Source organism: Salmo salar, chromosome ssa03, assembly GCF_905237065.1.
Source record: "Salmo salar chromosome ssa03, Ssal_v3.1, whole genome shotgun sequence".
Classification (NCBI taxonomy): Eukaryota; Metazoa; Chordata; class Actinopteri; order Salmoniformes; family Salmonidae; genus Salmo; species Salmo salar.
Window position 1 is genome coordinate 44526454 of NC_059444.1, and position 15081 is coordinate 44541534.

The window sequence follows — 15081 nt, forward strand, 5'->3', positions numbered from 1 at the left end:
AATGACATTTGAATAATGAATGTGTCAACTGTCCGATGAGTCATCCATGTCATCTTCATGCAGCTGCAAAGTGTCAAATGGGTCAGCAAAAATGATGCTATCATCAGCAAACTAAAACAAAGATAGTCGTTTTTTACTGTAACGCCATTTACTAATGCAAACATCTCAGTTTTGGGGTTGGAAATTAGTAAGTAAACTAACCAGCATCGACTGCCTGACAAAACTGCCTCTCTAGCTAACGTCAGTTGCACTGTTGAAGAAAGTTAGCTAAGTTAGCTGATAATGTTGAGGCTAGCAAACTAACAAGCTAAGTTACTATTGTTTAAATAAATTGAGAGGTGGTCAAAACACACAAGTGTTTTCAAAAGTTCTGCGTTTGTCAGCAGCAGGGGGAGAAGAGTGAAGTGAGCTCGCTGCTCCCCCATGCTTTTTGAGAAGTTTTCAGGAGTTACCGAAGCAACCAAACTCCTCCCCTCGGGTCAAGTCCAGACGTTCAGCGATACAATGTGCATTATTGATGAATCCACAGGTATTAACCTGCCCTAGAGCTTGAAACAATGTGGCATACGAAATGGGAACTGGTGTGTTGTGTCAGAACTTAAAGATCACATAAGAATCAATTATGTGTAGGATAGAACACATTCTAAACAGATGAAATTGTCAAAGCTGAAGTTGGACTGCTAAGGGCCAGGTCAGGTGAGTTTCAGTAGGTTCAGGACAGACAAATGCTGATAACTTTAACTTAGCAGCAGGGGTAGAGGTAGCCTTAAAAATAGTAGCGTTACGCCAGGTTCATGATATTAGCCTAATAAACATTTACATTTGGATATTGTCTTTTTTATTCATTACATAAATAAAAAATGCCAATATCCAAATGAAAATGTTTATTATTAACATCATGAATTTGACATTCTATTTATAGGGTTAGTGTAGAGATTGTTTTAAGAAGTTGTACTGACTGTATTAGACCTTTGAGAGAGAGATTAGTTATCCTAATAGAATTGTACTTATACTGGCTTAGTAAGTGCTTGTGAACTTATAAAATACTTGTTATGTTGAAGAGCAAGTTTATATAGTCTCTCACATTACTCATACATGCACCCACAGACACATACTGTAGGTTAGGCTACTCTCTCACTCATATGCACAGATACTCTCATACTCACACACAAACCTACCCTCAAACACACACACATCACTCACACCTACACAATGCATATAGATTCTTGAATAATTGAGATGAACACATCTTGATCTATTGTTGTCGGTTCACCCGTCTGCGTTGCTAAGGAATGAACAGGGCCATTGTCCTCCTCTTCCCTTTTCCCTCTCTCTATCTGCAGACCGAGGCAGACGGGACCCGGGAGACCAGAGTCAAGGCATCGGTGGAAAACTGGGCCAGAAAAAGGTCTCCTTTTAAGGAGGGGACAGTTTTGAGGGAGGAGGTAAGCATTGGGGAAGTTGTTGAAGCCGTGGGCTAGCACAGCACCAGGATAGTTCTGAGTGAGGAGCACATGGAAGGGGATCCCCAAGATCAAGAGGAGGATTCTGAAGCCCAGAGGAGAGCCTCTTCCCCTCAGTCCTCTGTGCTGTGGGAGAAGTGTATCCGGCAGAGTATCTTTGTGGACCTGAGTGAGGATGAGAGTCTCCACTTCAGTGACCTGGAGGGCTCCTTCACGGTGCATCTCTCCCAGGCAGAGTCGGCTGTCTCAGGGAACAGCATCCATCTCAGTGGTAAGACTGACGCTGTCAACTTGCTCTTATACCTGTCTAGTAACCCTGTAATTACTCTAGAAACACCATTGTTATACTTTAGCAATTGCATTGTAAAAAAAAAACATTATAACAGCTGTAGGCTATGTAACAATATCATGCCAATCTATAAAATGACTGTAGCATACTGTTCCTATGAATACTTCACAACTTCTTACTCTCTGTCATTCATAGAGAACTTAGAGCTGTCAGTGTCTGACTCTGGGGAATCCTCCACAGAGAGCAGTAGCTGTGTCAGTGGCCAGAGTGAGAGAGTGGTGGAGGGTACGACTAAGAGCAGTGGGAAGTGGGTGTCTGCCCAGAGACCCAACACTGAGCAGAAGCAGACCATCTGGGAGTATGAGAACCCAGGAGACACCTCCGATGAAGAACAGGAGGACCTTCCCCATGACGGGGACCTGGGAAGCCAGTACATTAATCCCACAACCAATGACAGTCACAAGTCTGAGGAGAATTGCAAAATAGCTGATATTCTGTCAAAAGACCAAGCTGGAGCATTGCATTCAAGACACAATGTTAGAGATCATTTTGATTTGCCAGCAATGGTTGGAGAGGTCAATATCATACAAGGTCACATGCAAATAGAAGTCAACACTATTAACCATGTATCTATAACTCCACCCGAGGGAGAGGATAAAGGAGCTTTTTTTGACCCTGCAAAACCAGAGGCTGTTCCCACATGCAGTAGTCCTGTCCGTAAAGTCCTACACCCAGACATCACCCAGCTGCTGCTCCGTCACTTTTCCCAGGATGAGCTGTTCTGCTCAGGCAGTCTGATCGAGGCAGAGACCCTGCCGGAGGTGTCCCTTCTGGAGAGCATGGACGAGACAGTGCTGAGCAGGGGCCCTTTGCACAGTAGCACAGGGAGCCCCAATAATAATAATAGTGGAGGAGCCCCACGACGCAGCAGCGCAGGGGGACCCAGCAGCGAGAGTGAGAGGAGTCAGAGCCTACAGGAAGAAGATGAAGGGAGGAGTGTTCAAATGAGTCCAAGAAAAAACCTGGAGGAGAAAAATGGAAAAAGGACAGCCTCAGAGGGAAAGAACACACGGCGTGTTGAGTCTTACAACAGTGACGTCAACTCTCCTCAAAATAGTGACATATCAAACAGTAAAAGTGAAGTCCCTGAACAGGACAGTAATGGTAGCAATGGTTCAGACCTAACCAAAGAGGAAGATGAAAATGATGAAGATGAGGAGGAAGACCAAATCTGTAGAGGTCCCCTGGTCAGAACCAGGTCTTTCAGTGAATTAAAGTATGGACAGGGCCAAGTCCACTACCCACTCCCTGACTTCTCCAAGGTGGCTCCAAAAGTGAAAATCCCGAAGAGTACCAGTGTTCCGGTGAGACCTGTCAGCCAGTCTTCCAGCTTCCTCAGAGCTCAGTCCTCGCCAGGCATGCTGGGTAAGTCCTCTGCTTTGGAGGTGATCCACAGAGTGATGGAGGACTCTATTCAGCCCTCAGAGAGACCCTACGTGTTCAGAGACCAGGACAAACAGACAGAAACCTCCCCAGGACTGGTGCGTCATCTACAGGTGGGTCATCATGTCCAGTAGTTTAGCTCGCACACCTCTATACAAATGCGTCATACATCCTTCATCCAGAAGACATCTTTCTCTTTTAGGCTGAATATGATAAACTTATGACTAAGTATGCAGAGGCTGAGAACCTCATTGATCAGATGAGACTGGGGACAAAAGTAAGTCTTCAGAATGTTTTCTCTTTTTAAACACTTCTTTCTCTATGGTCTTTCTGTTCTTTCATCTCATTAAATATAGCCTTAAGACAGCCCTCTTATTCTTGTCAATTTGGACTGAATTTATCTCAAAATGTGTCAACAAATTAGAATCAAGCGCCCTCTGACCTTACCCTGGATTTTGACTGTGGTGACCAGCAAGACCTTCCGGGTCCTGGTGGAAGCCATTTTGGATCTATGCTCTTCCCCAACCCCCCATCTCCTACAGGCAAGATGCTGTCTCTGACATCTGATATTATGACGGGTCCTCTCTCTGTTACAAATTACCTGGCCAAGAGCCACCGGTTTCCTTAGTGGCAAATGGGGTCGGATGACATAAGATTCTGGTTACACTCAAAGTCATAACTAGCCTGTCATAAGAGTGAGGATTCCAGAAAAAAAAAGATGACACAAATATATTATACAACCAGTTTACATGAGATGATGCAACCTTATCAATGACATTAGTAATTCCTCATTAAATTAAAACAATTTCACACAAAATCATCATCAATTAGAAATAAGATACTTTCCATTTTCAATGCTGTAGAATTTAGGCCATAACATACGTTGGATCTGCATCGTTTCAGCTTTTGTTGTGTTTGCAGGACAATTTACTGTTGGTCCAAACCAACAAAACCACTCTAAACAGCCTAGCACTTCTCCGACCCAGACTGACCAACAGAGTGAAGGGGAAAGGATGACCAGGGAGTTGAGGGATATTATCAGTCAGTTTTTGCAGAAGGTAACCTGGAAAACATACCAAAGCTGTATAGTGGTGCATTATCACTCATCATTTAAATGATACTGAATTATAAACACTTCTTTTTATTACAGGTGGATGAATTCAAAACGTGTCTGACCACAATGTCAATTGCTATTGAAGAGCAAGAAATGGTAAATGGATCTTCGTTACTTTAAAAGTATTTTTCTGTTCAGGACTGTATTCTGGGTGATGTGATTATAAAGAAGTTGTAACAATTGTAACTTATAATAGGAGTTGATTCTCATTTCCTTTATTCTATAGGCAGAGTGTGTTGTTATGTAATTCGTAATGTTGTGTTGTTTTCCAGGTGTTTAAAAGTATGATGGATTACCAGGACCAGCTGGAGAGGCGGTACATCAGTAAGAAGGAGGAGCACAGAACTCTGGAGATGCAGAACTATTTTGGCCTGACCAGGAACACAGGCCAGTTCGACCCCGAAAGGTTAGATGTCAACTGATATATCGTATTGTGTGTGAGGAGTTTGAGTTAAACAGTATGTCTGCATGACTCACACTATAGGGCCACCCAGAACTGTACTGTGCTGGCTCGGCTATTTTCTTTTCACATAGACCATTCCCGCACGGTTCCAGCAACAATGGTAGATGCGTAACTAGGTCAGCTCAGTAGCCTACAGCTTGGCTTGGCACAGTTTAGCCCTAAAGTGTGTGTGAATTAGGCAGTTCTGTCTAAAACCAGAAACAGACTTGACACCCAGGCTAGGTTTGTGTAGAATTCAGCATGATGTGAGGGGTATTTTATGCACATTATCGGTTCTTTTTGTGTGTGTGAAGGCAGGTGGAGGGGGAGATATTCAGGATAGGGATGCATCTAGAGGACATTAAAGAGCTGATTGACAGGAACGTGTGTGAGCAGCAGCTCTCCCCACCCCACTCATCCTCCACACTCCTGTCACTGTGTGGGGGTCCCAGTCTCCCTGGTCTGCTCAGCCCCTCACTTCCACCACCCATGCATGAGGTAACACACTCACTTACTCATAGCATAGCTGTTCATTCGCTGCTTTGCCCTTTATTTGCTTGCTCACTCTTTCACTTACTCACTCGCTCACTCACTGAAATACCTTAATTATTACTGCATAAATGCATGTACTTACAAGCCTTTTACCGAGTAGTTATATAGATTATTGCGCTGTTAGTTACACTGGTATAAGCCTCTGTAATATTAGGCGTGATCAACTAAGGGACTAATTGCACCATCTACGTTTCCTTCATCTTAAATGCATGCATGTGAGACGTGTTTGTGTGAGCAACATGAGCTGTGGATGCACGTGTTCTGTGCAACAGCAGTCCTGATGAACAGGGCTACATTTAATTCCCAAAAGTTGCGTCCTCGCCTCGGCCCCCCGTTCACTCCCCCTCACAGATCTGATAGGACTGAGTAGTTGAAAGCGATATGGTGTAAACTAGGGGGAACAATACCTTATCCCCATCTGTGGAGGGGACAACTTTTTAGAATGAAATGCAGCCCAAGTCCTTGTTTTGTAAGTGTTGGCGTGTCCAGCGCTCTAATTGAGCGACAATCATTTCCGATGTCGCTCATGTTTCACAGTGAGGACACATTAGCTACTCAAAATGTGTTCTCCTCTTATCAACCTCTCTGTGGTCAGGGTCTCACGTTTCAGATTCCAGGCCCCTGTTTTTCCACTGGGGGTTATGAGACAGTGGAGAGGGAGGAAGAGGCCAGTGAGGTCCATGGACATGATGGTTTAGACCAGAGCTGTGATCTCACACCTGCTGACCCCCAACTGAACAGCACAGGACACAGCAGTGTCAGTCTACGGTACTCATCACACATCTCTGAGTTGCTCCATAGGCCTGTAAATTCATGGGTTTCTTCAATGTGTACCATCTACATTCCTGCAATACTACACTGTGTACCATCTACATTCCTGCAATACTACACTGTGTACCATCTACATTCCTGCAATACTACACTGTGTACCATCTACATTCCTGCAATACTACACTGTGTACCATCTACATTCCTGCAATACTACATTGTGTACCATCTACATTCCTGCAATACTACACTGTGTACCGTCTACATTCCTGCAATACTACACTCTGTACCGTCTACATTCCTGCAATATTACACTGTGTACCATTTACATAGAGTACTTATGTTTTTATGCCTTATGACCCCAAGTAGAAATCCTGTCTTGGGGAGTGATATTATCTGTCATTTCCATGACATTGACGTCAATGGCAAGTTATTGTACCTGTGGTATAAGAATGGCTTTAGATTCAGATATTCAGATATTCATGTAGACTGTTGATGGATGCTGTAAGTGGATAGTATGTGCGTGTGTGCTGCTTGTGTGTGTGTGTGCACGTGTTCGTGTGTGCTGATATCAGGCACGCTTCTGGCCCTCCCATGGGGGATAACGTTCCATCCAGGCACAGAGGTGGTGTTGGGTTCCGTTAGGAGTAGGAACAGTTTGTTTTAGTCGCTGTGTTTCTGTCTGTTCCCCCGGAGGCTCTCACAGGGCTCCCTGGAGACACTGGACATCACCAACACAGAGGAAGAGGAGGAGGAAGTGGAGAGGAGCTGGACCTGCTCGGGCCTATCTGAGGGGATAGCTTGTGATAGGGTTCTGCAGTATTTGGCTCTCCAGAACCCGGGATTTCGAGACAGACTGTGGACACCTGAAAGGTTAGTGTTTTGGCATTTGAGTGTACTGTACTAGATAAGTAAACAAGCTAACCAATTCAATATTCACCTCAACACAACTCTTTTCTTTATAATGTATCACATGTGCATAACTAATCCCCACTCTATAGTGTGATTGATACAGTTGTGGTTATTTGATGTGGTGATTTCAGAAATACCATAGTAAGAGATGGTGTACTGTGTACTGTCTCTTATTGCAAAACTGACACGCCAAACATTCCTGAAAGGTCTGTGGGACAAGTATTTACCAATGAGACCTGTCTTCATCTTTTTATTTTGACCGTGTATTGTTGCCGTTGTTACTGTAGCCTGCAGCAGAGTCCCCTGAGCCCAGACTGTGACCTGGGAGGGAGTGTGAGTCTGGCTGTAAAGGTTTCCTGCTCCTCTTATCTGAAGAGCCAGTCCCAGAGCATCACAGACCACACTCTCACCACTTCCCAGGTAACGTCATCTTCTATGACTTATATTAGCTGTCCCATGTTTATTTCTGTATTTACTCTAACTCCCTAGCCAATACCACAGACTATTGTAATATTGTACAGTAGCTACATGGATGCTACGTTGTTGTTGCAGAGAATAGTGAGTCCAGAGACAGACAGTGGGTTAGGGAGCTCTGACTTGAGTCTCCAAGCCACGGGACTATCTCAACCAAAACTCCATACAGAAAGGTACAGGCACGCACCTCCATACAACTGCTTTGCAGGCTAACTGAAAAAGTCAATGTTTCATGTATGTTTATTATGTTGTTTACGATCTAACCTCAGGCTCCAGTTCCAGCCTGATGGGAATTCCAGTCCTATCACTATGAGTGACAGTGAAGGCTCCTGCGCCAACCTGCAGACCACTATGCATCAGCCTGTACAGGTGGGAGAGAGGAGACCCAACCCGCAGATAAATGTCCATTCAGCTGGGCTGACAGGAAAAGGGACACCTAGCCTGCAGTCTACTGTCCATCTGACTAGGGATATTGGAGAGAGGAGACCCAGCCTACAGACACCTGCTCAGCTGCAGCTTTGCACCACTGCGGTGGACCACTGGGTGACCAGCACTACTCAGAGTGTACCTGCCGGACTGCATGGTGAGTGATGAGGAATCACAGAGTGCCTGCTGTGGTCGTAGTGAAAGTATAGACGTTATTCAGTAGACAGTACAGCAGGGAAAACACTGAACTAAATGCTCTAATGTACACACAGAGGGTGAATCCCACACTACCAGTCAGCTCAGTCATCACGGCCCTGACTGCCAATTAAAAACCTCCCATAGCATCACAATGGATATGCCACAGAGCGACTGCCACTCCCACACCTGTTCCTGTCACAGGTTAGTCTAAATGTACTGAGTATTCAACTCAAGAGTAAACTTTATCACATGAAATTGGTAACCAGGTCAGGCTGCCAGGTAATACCTCATAGAGGCCAAAACCTATTGTTTTTGAGTTGGCCAACCCCTCTCTCTCTCCAGTTCGGCCATCCAGGCCCTGCAGTCGGAGGTGTCCCAGCTGAAGAGAGACCTGGAGGAGGGTCTGGTCCAGCTGCCACAGCTCTCCCAGAGGATGGATAACCTGACCTCCAGATGCAGGCAGAACAGAGACAGAAGGCCCAAGACCCGGCCCAGAACACACCAGAAACCAGCAGGGAGCAGACAGAGTCTGACCAACACCAACTCCAAGATAGAAGACTGGATCTCCTCAGATATGGACCCCAGCAAGAGCAAAGGTACCTTACTAACCGAGTTAATGTACTGGGAGTGTAATCAAAACCAAGTTGTTAACAACAACCTTATTTTGCATCAGGGTTGATGCCTGCCTATGTCTAATGCAGTAGTTCAGGGTTCCCAAATTGGCAGCAGACTTGATTCCCCCCCAAGTTTTCTGAACAAAAACTAAAAATATAAATATTTTTAATTAAGTAAGACTGTAAAATCACCAGGAAATCAGTTCCAAGTGATTTTAACTTAGGAAATCTGTTCCCTAGTATTCCCACACATATATTTAGAGGCATATGTGATTGTATCCCAATGTAATAAAGGTTTAAATAGAAAAGGTGTATACAGCAGTAGTTACAGTATATACAATGCATTTGGAAAGCATTCAGACCCCTTGACTTTTTGCACATTTTGTTAAGTTACAGCCTTATTCTAAAATTGATTAAATAAAAATTCTCAGGAATCTACACACAATACCCCATAATGACAAAGCCAAAACAGTTTTTTTTACATTTAAGCAAATATATTAAATATAAAAAAAATGAAATACCTTATTTACATAAGTATTTAGACCCTTTGCTATCAGACTCAAAATTGAGCTCAGGTGCATCCTGTTTCCATTGATCATCCTTAAGATGTTTCTACAATTTGATTGGAGTCCACCTGTGGTAAATTAAATTGATTGGACATGATTTGGAAAGGCATGTAAGGTCCCACAGTTGACAGTGCATGTCAGAGCAAAAACCAAGCCATGAGGTCGAAGGAATTGTCCGTAGAGCTCCGAGACAGGATTGTGTCGAGGCACAGATCTGGGGAAGGGAACCAGAAAATGTCTGCAGCATTGAAGGTCCGCAAGAACACAGTGGCCTCCATCATTCTTCAATGGAAGAAGTTTGGAACCACCAAGACTCTTCCTAGAGCTGGCCGCCTGGGCATACTGAGCAATCAGGGGAGAAAGGCCTTGGTTAAGGAGGTGACCAAGAACCCGATGGACAGAAGGACAACCATCTCTGCAGCACTCCACCAATCAGGCATTTATGGTAGAGTGGCCAGACGTAAGCCACTCCTCAGTAAAAGGCACATGACAGCCCGCTTGGAGTTTGCCAAAAGGCACCTAAAGACTATCAGACCATGAGAAACAAAATTCTTAGGTCTGATGAAACCAAGATTGAACTCTTTGGCCTGAATGCCAAGAATCACTTCTGGAGGAAACCTGGCACCATCCCTACTGTGAAGCATGGTGGTGGCAGCATCATGCTGTGTGGATGTTTTTCAGCGGCAGGGACTGGGAGACTATTCAGAAATGAGGCAAAGATGAACAGAGCAAAGTACAGAGAGATCCTTGATGAAAACCTGCTCAAGAGCACTCAGGACCTCAGACTTGGGCAAAGGTTCACCTTCCAACAGGACAACGACCCTAAGCACACAGCCAAGACAATGCAGGAGTGGCTTCGGGACAAGTCTCTGAATGTCCTTGAGTGGCCCAGCCAGAGCCCGGACTTGAACCCTATCGAACATCTCTGGAGAGACCTGAAAATAGCTGCAGCGACACTCCCCATCCAACCTGACAGAGCTTGAGAGGATCTGCAGAGAAGAATGAGAGAAACTCCCCAAATACACGTGTGCCAAGCTTGTAGTGTCATACCCGTCAAGACTCGAGGCTGTAATCACTGCAAAAGGTGCTTCAACAAAGTACTGAGTAAAGGGTCTGAATACTTATGTAAATGTGATATTTCCATTTTTTTTATTTGTAATACATTTGCTAAAATTTCTAAAATCCTGTTTTTGCTTTGTCATTATGGGGTATTGTGTGGAGATTGATGAGGTAAAAAAAAATGATTTAATCCATTTTAGAATAACGAAATGTGGGAAAAGTCAAGGGGTCTGAATACTTTCTGAAGACGCTGTATATGTAGGTCATTGTATGTGGTGGTCTTCTCTAGGTACAGACAGTGTGGAGTCGGACCGGTCTGGGATCATGCTACCATTCCACAGTACACCACTAGGTGGCAGGAGAGGGAGCAGCAAGCCCTACTCCTGCTCAGATGGACCAGTGAAACCCCAGAGCAAAAAACACTTGAATACAGGTTGGTGGTGCTGGTATTGACTTTCTGCTTATGGATGTAAAATAAAAAGAACAATTGCAAAAACAAGAGTGATTCTTACATTATATTTAACAAAATATTAAATCAGTTGCTGAGTTAGATTTTGGTCCTTCAGCTTGCAGAATTTGCCTGAAAGTTGTATTTGGTGGTCGTAAAGGCAGTTGTGTGTGTTTCTACATGTAATTGTCTGTTGGTGTTATGTATTATGTCATGTTTTATGTGGACCCCAGGAAAAGTAGCTGCAGCTTTGTCTGTAGCTAATGGGGATCCTAATAAAATACTAAATACTACAATCTCTTTTAGCATCAGAGGAGAATCGTTCTCTGGAGACCTCCAATCTCACCCATCTCAGTCCTCCAGCACTCTGGCACTCATACAAGAACTTCAGCTACAGATCTCCACGTAAGGACCAGCAACAAGCCCACTCCTACCCCTGTGACACTGCCATGACCGTGTATCATTATGACTACTTTACCCATTTCATTTTAACATGTAAACATTGGAACAGATTCGTCAGGGTTGTGAAGGTGATTCTGTCTTTTTTCATTGTAGCACCACCATGTGACATGGAGAATGTCTACTCTAAGGGCAGGTATCCTCTCTCCTCTCATCCTCTACAGAAGCCTCTGTTGCAAGTCAACTATGTCTCCTCCTGCAGTTTACCTGCAGGGTAAGATATGGTTTCATCATTTATTGCCATAATCTATTTGCCTTATTTAAATCCATATTTATCCTCCATATTGCTTGAACCTTCATCAGTGAAGGTGAAAGAGAAGAACTGAGATGCTTCCCAGGGTTGCCTACTCCTACACTAGTGTACTCATGCTCTCGCTCTTCTCCGTGGTCTCAACAGTTTCAAAGTGCGAGAGCAGCAGTCTGTCTCCCACCACCGGAGGCGCTCTACCCAGTCAGACTCAGCACTGCTGCCCAGCAACGTGTACTTTCAGCAGACCTTTCCCCCAGCTCTCAGCCCCCCCAGGACTGGGTGCAGAGCCAGCAGGCACAAAGCCAGCAAGGTGAGGCTGGCCACATGGAAAACATTCTTTCATATCAATGGGTGCCAGTAATGTTTTACTTGTATTTACTGAGAAATAATTAGTGGTACTGTTAACTTGTAACAATTTACCACATCTGGTACTCGTACTGTATAGTTTTTTTTGTGTTTGATTTTATTTTACAAAGAATTGTAATGCTAAAAGGACCAAGGAGCTTTTTGTATGTTATTATCACTTCATGTTACAACCGTTTTCTATGCCTTTTGTAAGTAAATAAAAGGTGACTGAGATACAAGCGTAACCTTAAACTGTTGTTGTTTGTCTTAGGATGAGGACATCAACAGGACATTGGACAGGGCTATCGAGGCAGCCCGCATTATGAAGAGGACCACTGATAGGATGGCCAAGAGCCTGTCAGCTGACCTTGCCAAGGTTGAGCTGTACAGGAAGTTACACGGCCTTCACCCATTGACAGGGAGGAACAATACTGGCTCATAACACCCTAATTGACACACTGGAGATACTGCTGCTACTATAGGGCTGGTCCAGGATTAGCTAAGCAGTGAATTCAGCAGGGATTATTTTGTATACAGGTGAAGTCGGGAAGTTTACATACACCTTAGCCAAATACATTTAAACTCAGTTTTTCACAATTCCTGACATTTAATCCAAGTAAATATTCCCTGTTTTAGGTCAGTTAGGATCACCACTTTATTTTAAGAATGTGAAATGTCAGAATAATAGTAGAGAGAATGATTTATTTCAGCTTTTATTTCTTTCATTACATTCCCAGTGGGTCAGATGTTTACATACACTCAATTAGTATTTGGTAGCATTGCCTTTAAATTGTTGAACTTGGGTCAAACGTTTCAGGTAGCCTTCCACAAGCTTCCCACAATAAGTTGGGTGAATTTTGGCCCATTCCTCCTGACAGAGCTGGTGTAACAGTCAGGTTTGTAGGCCTCCTTGCTCGCACACGCTTTTCAGTTCTGCCCACACATTTTCTATGGGATTGAGGTCAGGGCTTTGTGATGGCCACTCCAATACCTTGACTTTGTTGTCCTTAAGCCATATTGCCACAATTTTGGAAGTATGCTTGGGGTCATTGTCCATTTGAAAGACCCATTTGCGACCAAGCTTTAACTTCCTGACTGATGTCTTGAGATGTTGCTTCAATATATCCACATAATTTTAATCCCTCATGATGCCATCTATTTTGTGAAGTGGACCAGTCCCTCCTGCAGCAAATCACCCCCACAACAAGATGCTGCCACCCCCGTGCTTCACGGTTGGGATGCTGTTCTTCCGCTTGCAAGCCTCCCCCTTTTTCCTCCAAACATAATGATGGTCATTATGGCCAAACAGAGCAGAGGACATTTCTCCAAAAAGTACGATCTTTGTCCTCATGTGCCGTTGCAAACCGTGATCTGGCTTTTTTATGGTGGTTTTGGAGCAGTGGCTTCTTCCTTGCTGAGCGGCCTTTCAGGTTATGTCGATATAGGACTCGTTTTACTGTGGATATAGATACTTTTGTACCTGTTTCCTCCAGCATCTTCACAAGGTCCTTTGCTGTTGTTCTGGGATTGATTTGCACTTTTCGCACCAAAGTACGTTCATCTCTAGGAGACAGAACTCGTCTCCTTCCTGGGCGGTATGACGGCTGCGTGGTCCCATGGTGTTTATACTTGCGTACTATTGTTTGTACAGATGAACGTGGTACCTTCAGCCGTTTGGAAATTGCTCCCAAGGATGAACCAGACTTGTGGAGGCCTACCATGTTTTTCTGAGGTCTTGGCTGATTTCTTTTGATTTTCCCATGATGTCAAGCAAAGAGGCACTGAGTTTGAAGGTAGGCCTTTAAATACATCCCCAGGTACACCTCCAATTGACTCAAATGATGTCAATTAGCCTATCAGAAGATTCTAAAGCCATGACATAATTTCCTTGAATTTTCCAAGCTGTTTAAAGGCACAGTCAACTTCTGACCCACTGGAATTGTGATACAGTGAATTATCTGCCTGTAAACAATTGTTGGAAAAATGACTTGTGTCATGCACAAAGTAGATGTCCTAACCAACTTGCCAAAACTATAGTTTGTTAACAAGAACTTTGTGGAGGGGTTGAAAAACAAGTTTTAATGACTCCAACCTAAGTGTATGTAAACTTCCCACTTCAACTGTATATCTTAATAATACTATAACACTAACTCATGGATTAGCGCTGTGGCAACTTCCAACCCAAAGCTAAACATTATTAAACCTTCAGTTTACAATTAGAAAAACTTTTGAATGTGTTTTTGGAAAATGGATGTATTTGAGAAATTTGACTGAATCTGATCATTTATTTTTGAATTACGTTATTTATAACCATTTGGTCTCATTAGTTATTTTGTAAATGTCATATGTTTGAAAAGATAAAATCTTAATGTTGCAAAATGTCCCCTCTTATTCGAGAGGCCTGTGTGTGTTAAAATGAACACAAGAAGGGGCACCAGCGCTGTTCATAGTGGGCTACTGTAATTTACTACATTTACATTTAAGTCATTTAGCAGACGCTCTTATCCAGAGCGACTTACAAAATGGTGCATTCACCTTATGATATCCAGTGGAACAACCACTTTACAATAGTGCATCTAAATATTTTAAGGGGGGGGGTTAGAAGGATTACTTTATCCGATCCTAGGTATTCCTTAAAGAGGTGGGGTTTCAGGTGTCTCCGGAAGGTGGTGATTGACTCCGCTGTCCTGGCGTCGTGAGGGAGCTTGTTCCACCATTGGGGTGCCAGAGCAGCGAACAGTTTTGACTGGGCTGAGCGGGAACTGTGCTTCCTCAGAGGTAGGGGGGCCAGCAGGCCAGTGGTGGATGAACGCAGTGCCCTTGTTTGGGTGTAGGGCCTGATCAGAGCCTGAAGGTATGGAGGTGCCGTTCCCTTCACAGCTCCGTAGGCAATCACCATGGTCTTGTAGCGGATGCGAGCTTCAACTGGAAGCCAGTGGAGAGAGCGGAGGAGCGGGGTGACGTGAGAGAACTTGGGAAGGTTGAACACCAGACGGGCTGCGGCGTTCTGGATGAGTTGTAGGGGTTTAATGGCACAGGCAGGCAGCCCAGCCAACAGCGAGTTGCAGTAATCCAGACGGGAGATGACAAGTGCCTGGATTAGGACCTGCGCCGCTTCCTGTGTGAGGCAGGGTCGTACTCTGCGAATGTTGTAGAGCATGAACCTACAGGATCGGGTCACCGCCTTGATGTTAGTGGAGAACGACAGGGTGTTGTCCAGGATCACGCCAAGGTTCTTAGCACTCTGGGAGGAGGACAC

General features: G+C 44.3%; 1 protein-coding gene across 1 annotated transcript; it reads left to right on the top strand.

The window, feature by feature from the left end:
* Window positions 1–78: 78 nt before the first annotated feature.
* LOC106600569 (microtubule organization protein AKNA) lies at window positions 79–12435 on the top strand. The gene is made up of 21 exons (XM_045716039.1): window positions 79–696; window positions 1344–1734; window positions 1948–3308; window positions 3398–3472; window positions 3620–3784; window positions 4059–4253; window positions 4346–4405; window positions 4582–4715; window positions 5066–5249; window positions 5899–6071; window positions 6768–6944; window positions 7271–7403; window positions 7536–7630; window positions 7727–8040; window positions 8156–8282; window positions 8424–8677; window positions 10610–10753; window positions 11075–11173; window positions 11324–11441; window positions 11625–11787; window positions 12094–12435. The coding sequence occupies exons 2-21, from the start codon at window positions 1515–1517 to the stop codon at window positions 12262–12264; spliced, it is 4362 nt and encodes a 1453-aa protein (XP_045571995.1). The 5' UTR covers window positions 79–696; window positions 1344–1514; the 3' UTR covers window positions 12265–12435.
* The last annotated feature ends 2646 nt before the right edge of the window (window positions 12436–15081 follow it).